The sequence below is a fragment of the Capra hircus genome, chromosome 8, assembly GCF_001704415.2.
Source record: "Capra hircus breed San Clemente chromosome 8, ASM170441v1, whole genome shotgun sequence".
Taxonomy (NCBI): domain Eukaryota; kingdom Metazoa; phylum Chordata; class Mammalia; order Artiodactyla; family Bovidae; genus Capra; species Capra hircus.
The window spans coordinates 75,693,901-75,711,164 of record NC_030815.1 but is presented as its reverse complement, the minus strand read 5'-3'; the positions used below and the strand labels follow the sequence as shown (position 1 = coordinate 75,711,164).

The following is a 17,264-nucleotide window of genomic DNA, read 5'->3' as shown; positions in this document are numbered from 1 at the left end:
GGAACCAGATGCCTACGACTCTTAGTTTTCGGATGATTGAGTGTTTAAGCCAAACTTGTTCACTCTCCTCTTTCACTTTCATGCAAGGGTTCTTCTAGTTCTTCGCTTTCTGCCATAAGGGTGGTGCATCTTGCATATCGGGTTATTGATGTTTCTCCGGCAATTTTGATTGCAGCGTCGGTTTTAAATCACTTGCATCCAGCTTTTATGGAACTCAGATACTCTACTGCCCCTTTAACCTGTAGAAATCTCTCAAGTTGGCTGCGGAGTCCCCTCTTTAGAGGACTTTCTGTTGCTCTGGAATCGCAGTATGTGCCAGGTTCATCAGTATGTCCATTCCGTCATCCCGGCCCGGATGGTTTTGTGTGGCCTTTCGCTCCTCGAGGGTGGGTTCTGTTGTGACAGGGCCCTTTGCCCACCTGTGCTAAAGTCTGGCTCTGAAGGCAAAGTAACTCTGTGATGCAGACTTGAGCCGGGGTCCAGCACAGAACATGCTCCTGTCCTGTTCCCAGTTCCCGTGCGTTTCCAGTTGGCATGACTGGTGTCTTCACGCTTCACATCCCTGCACCAAGCTACAACAATGTTGTGATCGCAGTTCCCCCGAGACATGAAGGCCATGTCCCCAGGTGAGCATCACCCAGCGGCATTGGTCGCTCCCTCGTCCGTTGGGTCCAAGCCTCTGACTGACCAGGGCGCCAGGGCTGCCAAGACCTGGTCGGCGTGGGGGAGTGGCTGCAAACCATGCACCCGCACAGTAGAGGGTGGTCCTTAGAAAATCGCCTGGTGTGGGAGGGCGCTCCCCCGCCTGCCCGGCCCACCCGAGACTTGGCCATTATTCTGCCCATCTGAGCTTCGCTGGCTTTCTTCGGCTGGTCCCAGGCCCCACGGACGAGTGGTCAGGGCTGGTGGGGTTTCCTGCTTCCCTCTCCTTTGACAGGGACAGAGAGGCTCAGAGAGGGGCAGAACAGGGCCCTGCAGACACACAGGGATCCTGGCCTGGGGAGGGCCACAGAGGCAGCAACTGGGGACAGATGTTCCAGCCCAGAGAAAAGCAGGGCTGGGGAGAGGTGTGTGAGGGAGGGGAAGGGGGCCGCTGGCAGCATAGGGGGATCCCTACCTCCTGCGGCCCCAGTGGTGTTAACAAGTCTAATTAAGAGGCCACTGGCCCAACTTAATTGGCTCGTTAACAGGAATTGCCTCTGAAAATCCCCCAACTCAGCGGGGTGGCTCTCTGGAGGGGAGACCCAGGGAGTGTTAACGAGGGAACCCGCAGCCCCCCACCCCCCTTGCTCTGCCCCTCCCACCCTCACTACACAGAACTGCAGGTCTGGGGAAGCATCTATCCTTCCAGGCTGGGGGGCGGGATGACGAGGGCAGGCCTGTGTCTCCCCGTGCCCTGCTGCTCGGCCATGTCTAGAGGTCAGTGTCCAGGACTTTCTCTGTCTCACTGCCTCCTCAGCTCACTCTCCTCTCAACAGTTGCCCCCTCCGCCCTTCCACTCCAGTCTCCTGGGCTCTGTCCATCATGCCTGGGCGGCTGAGGCCAGGGCTGGGCTTTGCTGTGGGCTCTGACAGGCCCCTCCTGGGGGCAGGAGAGGCATGGTCAGAGCTCCCGCAGTCCCTGCGCTTCCCCACCCGCACCCGCACCCCATGCAGTTCCTGCCTCACCGCCATGTTGACAGCTGCCAGGAGCTCCCTAGGGCTCCTGTGCCTACTCTTCCTCCTTCTGCTGCCCTGGACCGCTGGGGGACAGGGCCTTGTCGGGGGTTCAGAGTTGTCGGGGAGAGGGAGAAAGGCAGGACACAAAAACAAGGATGGGGAGGATGAAGAGAAGGGCAGAGACAGAGGAAGGAGTTCAAGAGGGGGCCCCTTGGCTCAGCTTGCCTGGCTAGCATATGTCAGTGACTGGGGCTGGGCCTCGTGGTGGCGGGAGGCTGGGGTTTTGGGGGTCAGGAAAACTTTCAAAAGGACCTGGTGACTGGAGGTGACCTAGGTCTTCTGTCCCAGCACTCTACACAAACTCTCTCTCTCATACACACACACAGCATCGCCCAGTCACACACACAGTCCCCGGACGCACACATCCAAGTTTGGAGACACTCACTTACTTGTGCCCTTGCATGCCAGGAAGGAATTTTGCAGATCCCTTGTCTCCCCAAGACACTCGCGCCCTGAGCCTCAGGGCGCCTGCTCTCGCTACGCTATCATCTGGAGGTGCTGGGCCGGGCTGTGACCTGTGACTTCTGCCTTGTGCCCTCCCCACCCCCTACAGAGACTCCCCACGTGCAGTACGAGCGCCTGGGCTCAGACGTGACTCTGCCGTGTGGGACCGCCAGCTGGGACGCGGCGGTGACGTGGCGGGTGAATGGCACAGACCTGGCCCCTGACCTGCTCAACGGCTCTCAGCTCGTGCTCCGGAGCCTGGAGCTGGGCCACGGCGGCCTCTACGCCTGCTTCCACCGCGACTCCTGGCACCTGCGCCACCAGGTGCTTCTCCATGTGGGCTGTAAGTGTGACTCCCAACCCCTCGTGTGACCCCCGACTTCACTCAGTGGGGGAGTCCGTGAGGCCCAGACCCTTGGCCCAGATCACATCCTCTTCCTGGTGGTGGTGGAGGTCCTGACCCCTGTCCTCTGACCTTGTCTAAGCCTACTGTTCCGACCTCTGAGCCCAGTGTCGCCCCCTGAGTGCAGACCCCTGGCATTTTGCACTGGTATCCACTCCACTGGAGGTCTTTGAGACCCAGAAATCCTGTCCCCTATGACAAGATGGGCTCAGGAGGGCTGGCAGGGCACTGCCCACGTGGGGCCTGGTGGGAGGAATCCTAGGTCACAGCTCCGAGCTGGGTTGGCCTTGTTCCAGTGCATTCTCTCCCAGGGGCTGGCTGCGAGGGCCTTGGGGGAGAAAATGGGATATCTGGTGATGCTGGGAGAGGTGTGGACAGTCTAGGAGGCCCCAGGGAAGAAGGAAGGCTTCCTGGAATGGGAGGCACGTGGAGACTTGGGGAATTTGGAAGATACATTGAAAACGTTCTTTGTGGCTGAGAGCTGAATGTGATCATAGTCCTCAGAGGCTGAAAGGGCCTGGGAAGGCCACTTGGGTTGGTGTAAATGGCAGAAGGGAGCTGAAGGAGGGGAGGGACATGATCAGGGTCATGTTGTTAAAAGATCTTTCTCACTATGCTGCAGGGCTGGCAGGTGGGTGGGCAAAGCAAGGGGCAGGAAGGAGGCTGTTGCTGGGATGCAAGAGAGTGGAGGAAGACCTGGGACTGGAACATGGGGTTGGGAAGCTGAGAAGAATGATTTTGCCTCCAGGAGTCGCTGATGAATCAGAGGTAGGGAGAGTGGACAGTGGGGAGAGTCAAGACAGCTGGTAGGACCGATTGCTGCAACGGAGACAAGGTGCAGGGGTCAGCTGGAGGAGGAGGCAGTGTGTTCTGTTCATGCGGTGTCTCAGTTTGGCTTTCCCTGGAATCAGAACCCAAGATGATAGTTCACAGGCAAGTAGTTTATTTGGCAGGTGACAGAAACATAATTAGGGCATGGGAGAAATGATAGAGAAAAGGAAGTGATGTTAGCCAATAAAGAGGGAGTTACTTAGCCATTGCTTCTGGGTGGCTGGAGCCCACCCTGCTGGGGGAGCTCTAGGAGCTGAGGAGGCAGGGCAAGTGCCTTGGAGTTCTCCTGCCTGAGGGCTGAGGAGCCCGGATGCTTACACACTGAGGAGTGGGGGCGGGGGTGGGGAGGCTTTCATTCCCCAGCACTTTTGGCCTGATGCCCCGGCAGGCAATGCAGGTTTTGGTGGCCAAAGAAAGCTCTTAGGCAAATAACTGCAGAGGCGGTCAGCGGGTACGGGTGAGGGATCTGCGGCACCATCTGCTGTAGATGTTGGGTTTTGGTCCCTGGGGGACAACCAGGAGTAGATGGCTGGTAGCCAATGGATCTGAGGTTCTGGGACTCAGGGAGAGGCCTGTGCTGGAGATGGGAATTGAGAAGGGGGTGGTTGTCAGCATTATTTCTTTGGGAGGGGATGAGATGGTCAAGGGTGAGACTGGGATGAAGAGAGAAGATGACCCAGGACCGAGCCCTGAAGACCATCGCCGTAAAAGGGGTTGATCGAAGGAAATGAGCCACAAAAAGAGATGAGAGATCAGAAGGAGCCCGGCAGGAAAGGAGAAGGGGGAGCAAGTGAGTACGATTCAGAAGTGGTGTTAGGAAGCTCGGGAGGAGGAGGTTATCAGTGTTGCTGAGGGTCAGCTGGGCAGGTCCTTGGTGCTCAGCTGGAGGCATCAACTGACAGAATAAATACTCCGAACGTAATTTCATTTCTTTTCTTCTTGAGCCAAGGATTCAGGCTTCTCTAGCCTCATCCCATTTGGGCGATATACCCCACTCTGCTTACTCCCTCGGAGCTGCCGATCTACCGAGGGGAAGAAATGCTTGAGGGGCCTGAGAGCGGGTCCTTGCCCCATTGTCAGGCGATAGATGTGGACAACTGTGGGAAATGTTAGGCTGAAGGGTTGCTCAGCATCCTCCACAAAAACACTGACCCATCAGTGGGGCCAGAGGAGAGGGGAAAGTATGTTTTGGTAGGGATGTTCCTTTCCCCACAGAAAAGCCTTTTTACATGTTTAAACTGGAGAGACGGCAGTCATAACAAAACATCTTAGTCGCAAGCCCAGGGTGGAGTGACTCCTGCCCACTGGAGTCTTCCCTGGCCCACCACAGGGTGCACCAGAAGTGGACCCCGCAGCCTAGCCCTGGGCCCTCATGTGGGGAAAGAGGCCACATGCTGAGTGGCATGCAAGAAGGATGAGGCCAACTTGGCACAAGTCACCCACACCCGTGTCTTATCAGCTTGAGCCCCAGAAGGCTTCTGATGGACAAACCTGGCTGTGATGGCCAGGCCTGGGTGACTCCGGCCCTCATTCCCAGTTACTTGATTTTCTTTGAGAGGTCACTGAAGGGAGATTGGGTCTAGAAGTAATTCCGGTAGCCATGCCCACAGGCCATGCCCACAGCTGCTCTTTGTGACCAGAGCCCAGACTTTTTATATATAGCGCTGACCATTCTTCAGGCCCTGCCTGTCAGAGGGGTGCTGGCCGTGAATTGGCTGTAGCATTAGTTATCAGGTACTTATCTCACATTGCCTTGTTTCCTTCTAGGGTTGGTCAGAGGAACATGGGACATTAATCATGATCGTTTCAGTCACTTTATATTAGTAACAAGAGACCGGGTTTGGCAACATTCAATATCAAATTATCCTTCTCACCAGCTCTCAGAGAACAGGACAGAGTTACCCCTGATTTGTGGGCCATTCAGACTAAAAATTATTTAATATTTATCTTAAACATGTAAGATTTTTGTGTCTCTATTTCCAAGGGAACCTGATCATAAAAATATTCTGTTGTAAGTCCCCTTAACCAGGCTGATCCCTGAACTGCTTCCTCTTGACCCACCTTTCTGCCCTCAGGCAGATAGATGATCACACCCCCTTCTAAAGAGGCCCCTATCCAAGGTGATGAAAGGACACCCCCCCGCCACCAACACACACATTAGGAAACAGGATCACAAGGTTCCTTTTAGTAGCATCCTTTTGTTTTCCCTAGACACTGCTAATTCCATGTCATTCTGATTTTAGGCTGAAATAAATCAGAGAGACTAATTTTAAATAGACAGTTCCTTGTCCAGTTTTAAAATATTCGTGTTTGATTGGTCAAGACAGGAACTCTAGTCCCCCTCGGTTCAGCATCGCTTCCTCGTCAGCTCTGTTTGCTGGGAAGGAAAGAGCAGCGCATGGTTGAAGAAGTTGGGGAGAGAAAAGATGGGTGGAAGGTGGGCATTTGGGAGTCCAGAAGAGATGTCACGAGATAAGGTTAGGATGGGCCACGGGCCCTGAATGCCCAAGCAAGAGGAGGAGGAGTAGTGTGGGTGCGGCCAGGAGGGCGGGAGCTGGAAGGGTCACCCCGCCCTGCCTGGCCTGATCTGGCCTGGCCAGGGGCGTGGGCAGCCTGCCCCTCCTCCTCTCTGAGCCGTTGGGCAGGCCTCATGCGTGCCGGGGGCTCCAGCCCAGGCGGGCTGGCGAGATGAGAGGAAAAACATGCGGTTTGGTGGGCTGGACATGGAAAAACAAGCCAATTAGGAGGAAAACAAACAAACCCTGGGCCAGCGAGGGTACACGCACGCATGCACACGCACACGCGGCCCCGCGTGGGGTGCTAGGACGCCCTGCTGCAGGCTGATGCTGTCATTTGGGCATCTCAGGAGCCCCCACAGGGGCGACTCAGGAAGTCTGGGCACCCCGGAGCGTGTGTGTCTGTGATAACGTGACACGCATGCGCACGGGCTTCGGCTCACACACATGCTCTCACACGGCGTGTTCTGCTAAATGTGTGAACACACTGGGCACCTTCCCACACCCACGGTTTGAAAAACACCTTCAGGCTTCAGGTCTGTCTCACACACAGCGTCACAGGTCCGTGGTCCTCTATCACTGTCTCACACACAACAGCGCATTTACATGCCTCTGTACAGAGGACCTCGGCCACGCGGCCTCAGACATGTGAACAGTCCCCACATCGCACAGCCTCACCCCGAGTCCCACACAAACACAGTCATCCGGCCACACACGTCCAGTCGCGGTGACACAGCTGCCCGGACTCCCAGTCACACACAGGAAGCCCATCAGAGTTCCACACGCCGCCTCACAACTGCAGCCTCTCACAAACAGCTTCTCCCCTGACGTGCAGCACACTTACAACAGGCCTCCTAATTGCACACTGTCCCACAGCCTCACACTTGGTCTCTCACAGCACCCCACCTCCACCCACCCAGCCCCTCAGCTGGGCTCCAGCTGCAGCGAGTCACTCCTTTTCTTCCTTTTCTCTGTTTTTCTTTCCTCCTTTTCCCTCTGAGAAACCTGGTCCCTGTCAGGAAACCCAAGCCCTTCCCTACTCAGGGCCCAGGGCCAGGCAGGAGTAGCCAGATGACAGACAAAGCCCTGCCCCCCCCCACCGCCCCCCATGACCTGCCCAGTCAACCAGTCAGAGAGGGGAACTGGTTTGAGGGGGAGGTTTGAGAGGAGGCTCGTCTGAGGGGGAGGATGGTCAGAGGGGAACGGAGGGAGCTGGTCAATGGGGAGGCGAGTCTGTCCCTGCTCTGCCCTCCAGAGTCCCAGGTGGCAGGGAGCTGACTCTGCAGGCTTCAGTCCTCACCCCCCCAGCGCCCTCTCCTTTGAAGCCTGGGCTAAGGGAGGGTGGGGCGGGGTGCGGAGGGGAGTGGAGGCTTCTCAGCCGACCTCGGAATGTCCTTTCCTCCTGGGGTGACTGCCAGCTCTGGCCTGGCCCACAGGTCCCCACAAGGCACTTCCTGTGTCCTTGGCCGCCCCCCCACCCCACCCCCATGCCTCTATGCCCCTGGGCAGATAGGCAAGGGATATGTGAGGCACACAGGATGAACACAGGACAGACACAAGATGAACTCAGGGCCAGGAAGGCTTCCCAGGGGAGACAGACCGCAGCGGGCAGCAGGCAGGTTGCCCGTTGTGCAGGCTCCACTGGCCCCCAACTCTCCCTGCAGGCCTGGGGCTGAAGACATCTCAGCCCACACCGTCTCCCACTCTGCCTGCTACACACGAGCTGCTGTCGTGCCCCTCTGACCCCCTCATCACTCCTGATCTGCTGGCATGCCTATCTGACCCCCTCATCACTCCTGAGCTGGCCTCATGCCCCTCTGACACCCCTCATTGCTCTTGAGTTCCTCTAATGTCCTTCTGACCCCCTCATCACTCCTGGGCTTCCCTCGTGCCCCTCTGGCCCCCTCATCAGTCCTGAGCTCCCCTCACGCCCCTCTGGCCCCCTCATCAGTCCTGAGCTCCCCTCGTGCCCGTCTGACGCCCTCATCACTCCTGCTGCAGAGCTGGATCGCTCCCTGGGGGTCTGAGCACATACATACCTCACACATACTGGATATGAACATGAAATCACACAGAGTCACTCACAATCACATGCACCCTGGATGAGAGCCCACAGTTCGCTGTGTATCACCACAGCCACTCAGCAGGCATAGACATGCCCTCCCCTTCACCATCCCTGGCTTCATGAGCTGCCCCCTCCCGCTTCCTGTCCACCTGTCAGGCAGGGGGCGGGGTGGGAGGGCACAGAAGGGAGGTGTCAGTATCCCCGGAGCTGTGGACGGACATTCCTTGCCTGGGTCAGATCACAGAAACTGCCTCCTTCCAGGAACCTGAGCCGGCTGTCCTCACGCCTTACCCAACACCCGAGGGTGGGACAGCTGGGCTGAGTGCTCACAGCAGCAAAAAGAGTGGTTAGGACGCAGGGAGGACTTCCCAAGTACATAGGTGTGGTCATGCCAGTGGGTATTCCCATCCTGCTGCTTGGCACTGGCTCCGGCTTGCTGTGTGACCCCAGGCATGTCCCCAGCCCTCTCTGGCCCTCTGCGGTCCCCAGAGTAAGGCAGCTGCTGACTGTATAACGGGCTTCTTAAAGGGTCTGATGGAGAAGCTGGGGACTGGGGCTGGGGTGAGTACATGCCAACGGAACAACACACACACACAGTCACACGTGTAGGCATGTGGTGTGAGCTGCATATACAGACCCTCCTACATACATTCCCACATTCCATCACACGTCACTCACTCACATCACACACACACATGTAACACATACATGAGTGTGAACAGTGCTGTCGTTTGTGTGGAGCCCCCAGGGCTGTCTTGTGTCCCTTCTTCTCTCCTGAGGGGAAGCCTGGAATGTGTCTTCGGCCGGGAGTGCACCCTGATCACCCCAGCAACCAGAGGACCCGGTGGAGACCCCCACCCTTGACCTCTGTTGCAGTCTCCCTCTGGAGATGGACGCAAGGTGGCAGGAGACGTGGGGCTGGGGCCAGTTCCCCCAGACATCACCTCCGTCCCGTGATTGATGAGCTGAGGCCCGCAGCCCCCTGCTCCCCATGGTTCCCGCCTCCATTGAGCAGGTGGAGGGGGGCTCCCTCTCCATACAGCCCTTGTTTTTCTTTAATTAAACATCTGGCTCTCTGTGGCCTGGGAAGCCTCAGACCCTCGCTGACAGCACTTCCCACCCCCACCTCTGGCATTGCTGTTGGGTTGAAGAGGGAGAGCTGGGGTTTTGGGGCCCACCTGTCCCCACACTTGCACGAGGGCCTGGGGGGCTCAGGAACGCCCTGACCGTGCTGTCCTCACCCCTCCCCCTCAGTGCCGCCGCGGGAGCCTGTGCTCAGCTGCCGCTCCAACACTTATCCCAAGGGCTTCTACTGCAGCTGGCATCTGCCCACTCCCACCTACATCCCCAACACCTTCAATGTGACTGTGCTGTGAGTAGACACACCCAGGACCCGGTTCAACCCTGACCTCTCCCGGGCCCCCTCCATGCCCTCCATCCACACCCTGTAGCCCAGCCTTGGGCTTGACCTTCTCCCAGCCTCCACCCTGCCCGATCCTTGAGGTTGGTGATGATGCCTGGTTTTCACCCCTCCTCAGGCACGGCTCCAAAATAATGGTCTGTGAGAAGGACCCGGCCGTCAAGAACCGTTGCCACATCCGCTACATGCACCTGTTCTCCACCGTCAAGTACAAGGTCTCGATAAGTGTCAGCAATGCCCTGGGCCACAATGCCACAGCCATCACCTTTGATGAGTTCACCATCGGTGCGTGGGGATTGCGGGGAGGGAGGGGCTCCCTGCTGCATCCTGCAGTGGGAGTGTGTAAGTGGATGTTTGCCAGAAGTGTGTATGAGCACGCGTGGGGATGTTCACGAGTGTCTGCCCAGGTGTGTGTGGAGTGTATAACATGTACGTCCACGCATGGCATGTACACACCTGTGAACATTTGAGTGGATGCCCTTTACCTGCTGGGGCCGAGAGGCCTCTCCAGCAGCTCTTCTCATCTCTCTGGCTCCCAGAGCATGCAGGAGGGGGAGGGGGGCAGGCTGGGCCAGACCCTTGTGCAGCTGCAGCCTCCAATCCACCCCCCCCCAACCACGCTAATGGCTTCCTTACGGCCTGTGATGAATGAGGTGTCAGAATAGGAGACAGGGCTGGGACAGAGACCGCCCTCCTCCCAGCCCCCATCCCAACCAGACCCCCTGCCTGCCCCTGTCCCATCCCAGCCAGACCCTCTGCCTCCGCCCACACCCCCACCATGGCTGGGTCCTCCGCCAGACTCTACATGACCTCAGCCCTTAGCTGCTTCCATCAGATCCTCAGCCCACTTCCAACCCAGATCTGCAACACCTGTGAATTGTCTTTTAACCTTGACCCACAGAGCAGCTTCAAGCCCAGACTCTTCCAAGGGAGGCCGTGTCTCAGTTGGGAACTGGAAAAGTTGAGGTGGAAAGCCAGGCTTGGGGGGAGTATATGATGCTGGTACAGGAGTGGGTGATCCAGGTGATGATGAGGGTCATGATAGAGCATGACACCAGCTTAGTCATTGGGATGCTGGTCATCATGAGGATGGGGTTGGGATGAAATTTATGATGTTGATATCATGAGCTGGTGACAGTGACTGGTGACAGTCATTGGTGATGACAGGGATGTGAAAGGTGGGAGGAATGAAATGGTTGTTAACAGTAGTTGCCAAAGCTGACAACAGAGGAGACCAATGATTATCGATGTGCACTGGTTGTTATGGTGGCTGGGGTTGTTCCAAAAGATCAGTGTGGCACCAAAGCTGTGTTTCCTAAACAGTGAAGCCTGACCCTCCGGAAAACGTGGTAGCCCGGCCAGTGCCCAGCAACCCGCGCCGGCTAGAGGTGACGTGGCAGACCCCGTCGACCTGGCCCGACCCCGAGTCCTTTCCTCTCAAGTTCTTTCTGCGCTATCGACCCCTCATCCTGGACCAGTGGCAGCATGTGAGTGCCCTGCCCGGATCCCGAGAGCCGGAATCAGAGCCACATGGCATGGGAGTCCTTGCTGCTGGCTGTTCCAGTGGGAAGCCTGAGAGCAGTCGGAGAGGCTTTCTGGGGTGGAGGGTGGGCCTGGAAGGATGGATGGAGCTGAGGGGGGGCATCCTGATTGACCGCCATTAGGACAGTCAAACACACCTGTCTATGTGACTCCCTGGGATAGTGGAGAGAGATGCTGGGGGCAGATGGTGGCAGTGTTTCCCTTTTCCTGTCTCTGGCTTCAGCCCTGATCAGACTTCTCTCTCCTACACTCTGGACCAGGCTCTGGGCCTGGACCCAAGGGACAGGATGGTCCCTATCCTCGCAGATGGGCTCCAGGGGTCAGAATCAGGCAATAGAGTCAAGCTCAACCCAAGGTGTGAGTTCAGGCCATGACTAGTGTCACGGCTCCAAAGTCAAGCCTCGGTTAGGTGTCAGCCTTAAGTTATGGGTCAGAAGGTGATTTGGGCCAGGAAGCAAGCCGTGGACAGGGGCAGCGCGGGGTCAGGCTGTTGTCTGGGATTCTGATCAAGCTATGAGAGAGAGCTCTGGGGACCTGCCAAGGGTTCGGGGCAGACTGGAGTTTCTCTCTCCTTGAGAGTCTGGGGTTGTGGGTGCTGTCTGAGGGCTGGAAGTCTGAAGGCAAGGACTGGGGCTGGGAGGATGCTCCCTGGGGCAACCCAGGCTGGCACTCAGGGTCACCCTGTACCCCCACCACGTCTACCTGGTTCCAGCCCCATCTCCTCATGCCCCCATCCCAGCTGGCCTTTAAAGTTTGTAATTCAATTCCAGGGCGCCTGTCCTCATTGCAGGCCTGGCCCCCACAAGGCTGCTCATATGCTCATATGTTCCCTGACAGAGTCCGGAGTCCCTCCTGCCTGGCCAGCTGCCCGCGACTAATGCATTGCTAATAACCAGGGTCTAGTTTCACAAGTCCCCCACCCCTACTAACGAGCTACAGGCAGCAGCCCTGCGCGTCGCAGCACACACGCCTTGCCGTGGACCTGGCACACTGCCCACCACACACACACGGGAACATGCACACACACACGTGGTCCCAGCAGGAACCATGCTCCCACCATTCATGTGACTAACGTGCCAAGGCCACGCACTGGCCTGCGCCATGGGCAGAACTGACCCCCATGCTGACATGTGCAGAGCAGAGTATGTGGGTTACATGGCAAGGACACGTGTGGCCTGTGGCCCACGTTAGCCCTGTTCTATGTCACATCAGCATGGTGCTTGGCTAGATGTATGGTTCTTTTGAACTTGAGTTTTGCTCTGAACAGCATTGACTCTCCCCAGTCCTTAGTCTTGGGGAGAGGCAGGTGTATGATGGGGAGGGGCAAGCAGAGAAAAACATCACTTGGCTTTTCAGGAGGAGGTGAGAGATACAGGCCAGGAATCACACAAGAATGGGTGCCCTGAGGTCTGGCAGGGGCTCTCAAAATGGACCGGGGAGGCGAGCGTGGGTTCCCTGCATCTTTAGGCCCTGGGCCTCACTCAGCAGGAAGGCCGGAGGGCATGTGGCCACAGACTGGAGGGAGGCCTCCTAGTCAAGGCAGATGCCAGCAACTCGGGAATTCCTGCCACTTGTGGAGCCATTCTCTGAAGGTGGTGGATTAAGGGATCAGTGACAACCTGACTCGAAGGGCCCACGCCTAGGAGACATGGCTTCCTGGAGAGCCATGGGCTTATAGCACATCACTAGAGGTGTGATGGGTTGCCCACCCTAGGCCTGCCAGTGAGGTGGTCATTTGAACTGCTCCTCATGGTTCTCTCCATTTGGGGAAAGATCTGGGGGACAGAATCAAAGCAGGGGGCCTGAGGGTGGAATCCTGGCGAGGGGGAGAAGGAGCTGAATGAGCTGGGTCTACTTAGCAGAGGGTGTCTTTGCAGAGCCAGAGGGGACCAGAGGTGGAACTGGTCGAGGGCTAGAGTAGGACTCACTGAGCCCAGCTCTGGGTCCCAAATGTCTTCCATACTGACTCTGGTTCTACCCACACCTCCTACCTGAGGCCCACGGACCCTGGAGGGGTTGGGAGGCCTTCCCGCCCCACTTGGACCCAGCTACACACACACACACACACACACACACACGCTTGTACTCACAGGCTCTCAGCCTCCCCCCCCCAACTTGGACCCAGCTACACACACACACACACACACACACACACTTGTACTCACAGGCTCTCAGCCTTTCCCCCAGCTTGGACCCAGCTACACACACAAACACACACACACACACACACACACACACACACACACACACACTCTTGTACTCACAGGCTGTCAGGTCAGGTAGCCCAGACCCTGGCTTGCTGGGAGAAGACTGGAATGGGGACCAAAAAAGCCCTGAAGCCAGACGTGGCCCAGAGCGGCCCCTCCTCCGCCCCTGCCGGCTGCCCCTGTTTACGAGGCGGCTTAATGAGGCAGCGGGTGCCGTTGAGATGAACCAGAGCCCAGCCTGGGCCTGGGAGGGGCGCCGGACAGGCAGGCCAGCCTGGAGGGTGGGGGAGACCAGCATGATGGGGCTGGCCATGCGGGGGCGGGGTAGCGATGCCTCCAGGAGGAAATGGAGCAGCTGTCCCTCTGCCCCGGAACCGCCCCTCACCCCTTTTCCGCCTCAGGCTGGAGGCCTCCCTGAGGGAGAGACCCAGCTGGGGCCAGGCTGGTGGGTGCGCTGGGCATCTGGGAACCCGGGCTCCGAGCTGGAACCCGTGATAATGACAGAGCTGGCTGAAGTCTGCTTGGCCCTCGCCCTGTGCCTGCGTCCTTATTACAACCCTGTGAGGGAGATCGTTAACGCCATTTTACAGATGAGGACTGCAAGGCAAGTGGAAGTTAAGTAAGTCACCTAGCGAGGAGGGGATGGATGGAGCTGAAATCTGGGCTTGGACAGCCCAGCTCCAAGTCTGTGCGTGTGGCTTTCCCGCTAAACAGCTCCTTCATGGGGGAGGAAGAGGGCAGCACCGCACTAACCCTCTCTCACCCCAACCTCGTGTTGTCTCCTGCTGGGACCTAGGTCAGGGGCTTGTGAGAGAGCTGGAGACGTGAGCACAGTCCTGCTGACTCTCCCCTCAGGGTGTGGGTGCTTTCTGTCTCCTTAAAGATCTCCCTCAGGACTGTCTTCGCTCCCTGGTGGAGGGTCTCTTCCTGAGGTGTCTTTCCTCTCCCCTAGGGGTGTTCTCAGTAGCCCCTCCCTCCCCCAGGGAAGTCCTCGTGCCCTTCAGGGGTATGTTCACTCCTCTCCCCTCCCCAAAGTGTCCTCCTGTCTCCCCGGGGTGCCTCACTCTCCTGACCTCCAGTGTCCACCGTCCCTCTCCCCGCCCCTCTCCGTGGTGGTCTGGCTGCAGGTGGAGCTGTCAGACGGCACAGCACACACCATCACAGATGCCTACGCTGGCAAGGAGTACATCATCCAGGTGGCGGCCAAGGACAACGAGATTGGGACATGGAGCGACTGGAGCGTGGCTGCCCACGCCACACCCTGGACGGAGGAGCCACGACACCTGACCACTGAGGCCCAGGCCCCCGGTGAGCCTCCCCTCACCGCGTGCTGCCTCCTGTCCTCCTGGGACTTGGAGTGTCTGCCCTAGGGCTCTCTGAACCCTGTGTGGCTGCCACACTCCCCTCAGTCTATCCAACCCCTGCTGTTCCTTGTCCTTGCTGTTTGGAGATTCTCAGCAGGGGCCACTGGATGGAGGGGTCATCTGTGTGCCTGGGGGAAGCAGCAAGGACCTGCCTGATGGGTGAGGCTGGGGCTGTCTCACGGGGGAGGCAGCACTGGTCTGACACAGGAGGCAGGAGCCGTGTCTCCTGGACCCCCAGATCCAGGGGGAACCCCAGCCCTGGCCGAGCCCTTCCCTGAGTTTCCTCCATGTTCCCCAGAGACCACGACCAGCACCACCAGCTCACTGGCACCCCCGCCCACCACGAAGATCTGTGACCCCGGGGAGCTGGGCAGCGGCGGGGCAACCTCGGCGCCCTCCTTCGTCAGTGTCCCTGTTACTCTGGCCCTGGCTGCCGCTGCCACCACTGCCAGCAGTCTCCTGATCTGGTGAGTGGAGTGAGGCTGGGCGGCAGAGAGGAGCCTGAGGGGACCCCCGGGCCAGCCGCTTCCCTTATGGCCTCCTGCCCTGTTCGCCCCCCAGAGCCCGGCATCCTGTGAGGACACGCCAGCGCACCTGCAGAGGAGCAGGAGGCCGGAGCTGAGCCCGAAGACCCCGGTTTCTATTTTGCACACGGGCAGGAGAGCCTTCTGCATTCTCTTCAGACACAATTTGTAGAGACCCCGGCAGGCCCGGGCCTGCCGTGCCTCCCCTGGCCCCGCCACCCCATGCCGGCCCACCTCCCTCCCTCACGGGAGGGGGCCATGCAGCTAACCCACCCACCAAAGACCCCACCACCCGCCCCTATCCTGCCCCCCTGGGGCTGGACCCTCCAACGCCAGCGACTCCCAGGAGCCCTTGGGGGGGCCTGAGGGGAGCCCCTCACATCCAGTCTCTCCTCCTGTCTCCCCCTCCTGTCTGTCCCAGGGTCTCTGTTGCCACCATCAGATTATAAGCTCCTGACGCTGGGGGGGCCCAGCCATCCCCTTCCCCCCAGCGCCCACACTTTTCAGTCCCCCACCTCTGCCCCTGTTTTTGTACGACCCTCTACCTTTCTTGCTCCCACCCCACAGTATTTAATGCCCTGTCAGTCCCTTCTAGTCTGACTCAATGGTAACTTGCTGTATTTGAATTTTTTATAGATGTATATACAGGGGTGGGGGTGGGGGGGTTCTCATTAAACGTCACCATTTCATGAGTCCTTGGAACAGACCCGCTTTGGGAAGGTAACCCTCACCCCAGGACCCCTCCCCTTCCAGGCCTGGAAGAGGGAAGAGGTGGGAGGGGCAGGTCAGCTGCCAGGAGGAGGTGTCTGGGGTAGGGGCTTTCTGCTTCTGGTGGGGAGGGAGCACTCCCTGGAGGTCACGGGCGGAATTGTGGGGAATGAAAGGTCCCAGCGAATGTCCTGACAGCCCTTGCTTGCTTGCTTGTTTAGTTCCTCAGTCGTGTCCGACTCTGCAACCCCATGGACTGTAACCCACCAGGCTCCTCTATCCATGGGATTCCCCAGGCAAGAATACTGGAGTGGGTTCTAGTCAGCCCTGCAGGCTGCTAAGTCCTGGCAGGGCCGTGGCCTGTTAAGGGCTGTCTTCGGAGCTTCTGAATCCACAAGTGCCCAGGCCTGGCTTTACCCACAGGGCAGAGGGGCATGAAGGGGAGGAGATCAGGCTCCATCCTCTGAATGGAGGGCTTGTCATCCCTGCCAGCCAGGAGACACAGGCCAAGGTTCAGCCTGAACTCGGGGCTCAGTGTGCAGAGGGGCCTGAGCCTGGGCGGGCAGGGAGGTTGCCCAGAGGAGGCCACCTGGCATGTGACCCGGGACTTGACTCAGGACGGGGAGTGTGGACTGCGTGATCTACCCCAGTGTTAGGTTACAGCGAGGATTCGGTGTGAGTGGGAGAGGAGCGGGCTTTGGCTTCATAGGGTGCTCAGTCTTTGGTGCAGCCCCATGCCCTGCTCACACCCACACCCTTCCAGTGCCCAGGCTGGGACTCCAGGTTCCCTTTGATTGCTCCTCAGAGGAGGAGCCTCAGGCTGCCCCAGGCCTGCTCAGGTCCAGTCCCGTTCTTGTCAGAGCCACCCCCCTGCAGCTCCTTGGCTGAGAAGGCCCAAAGCTGGGGCCAAGTTGGAAGGCACCTTTGGCCTAGGGTTAGGGGCACAGGGTTAGGCCAGAGCCCCAGCCAGAGAGCCAAGCCTGGCCGTGCTCTGGGCAGCTGGAGCAAGGAGAGAAGTGGAGTCAAAGCCGTGAACATGCAGGCCAGCGCACGCTTCCCCCACCGCCACCCCCCAGCATGCACCAAGCCAGACCACCACTGAGCCGCTGACCCCCGGGGCACACGTGCAGTCCGGGTTCAAGCCCTCCTCCTCAAGCCAGGGTCAGGAAATGGGCATTCCATTGCTGGTCTCCATGCCCGCCTGGGATGATGTCCTGGGAGGATGGATTCATGGTTCCAGGAGCACTGATGAGTCAGGCCTGGACAGGACTCTGGGTAGGTGAAGGCCTGAGAACAAATGGGCCCAGCCCTCCTCTAGCCTGGGCACTGGAGGACAAGGGGGCGTTCCAGGCTGGAGATGCTGTGGAAGGCAGAGGCCGGTGTCAGGCTAGAAACACCTGTGGTTTTTCAAGCCAGATAGCCCCAGCTGTATGAGCACGCTGCTCCTCATCGACAGGAAGGGGCTCCCAGGAAGAACCTCCTGAGAAGCGACTGTGGACCCATCTCTGTGTCCTGGATCCCC

The 17,264-nt window shown here is 58.6% G+C and overlaps 1 protein-coding gene across 7 annotated transcripts in view; it reads left to right on the top strand.

Moving 5' to 3' along the window:
• CNTFR (ciliary neurotrophic factor receptor) overlaps positions 1 to 15,727 on the top strand; it is an 87,082-nt gene extending 71,355 nt beyond the window's left edge. For all 7 annotated transcript variants that reach the window (XM_018052393.1, XM_018052387.1, XM_018052388.1 and 4 more), the window contains 7 exons: positions 2,272 to 2,505; positions 9,232 to 9,349; positions 9,516 to 9,682; positions 10,721 to 10,884; positions 14,274 to 14,454; positions 14,809 to 14,977; positions 15,072 to 15,727. In XM_018052393.1, the coding sequence (XP_017907882.1) occupies positions 2,272 to 2,505; positions 9,232 to 9,349; positions 9,516 to 9,682; positions 10,721 to 10,884; positions 14,274 to 14,454; positions 14,809 to 14,977; position 15,072 (1,034 nt within the window). In that variant the 3' untranslated portion in view covers positions 15,073 to 15,727. The remainder of the gene's footprint in view (positions 1 to 2,271; positions 2,506 to 9,231; positions 9,350 to 9,515; positions 9,683 to 10,720; positions 10,885 to 14,273; positions 14,455 to 14,808; positions 14,978 to 15,071) is intronic.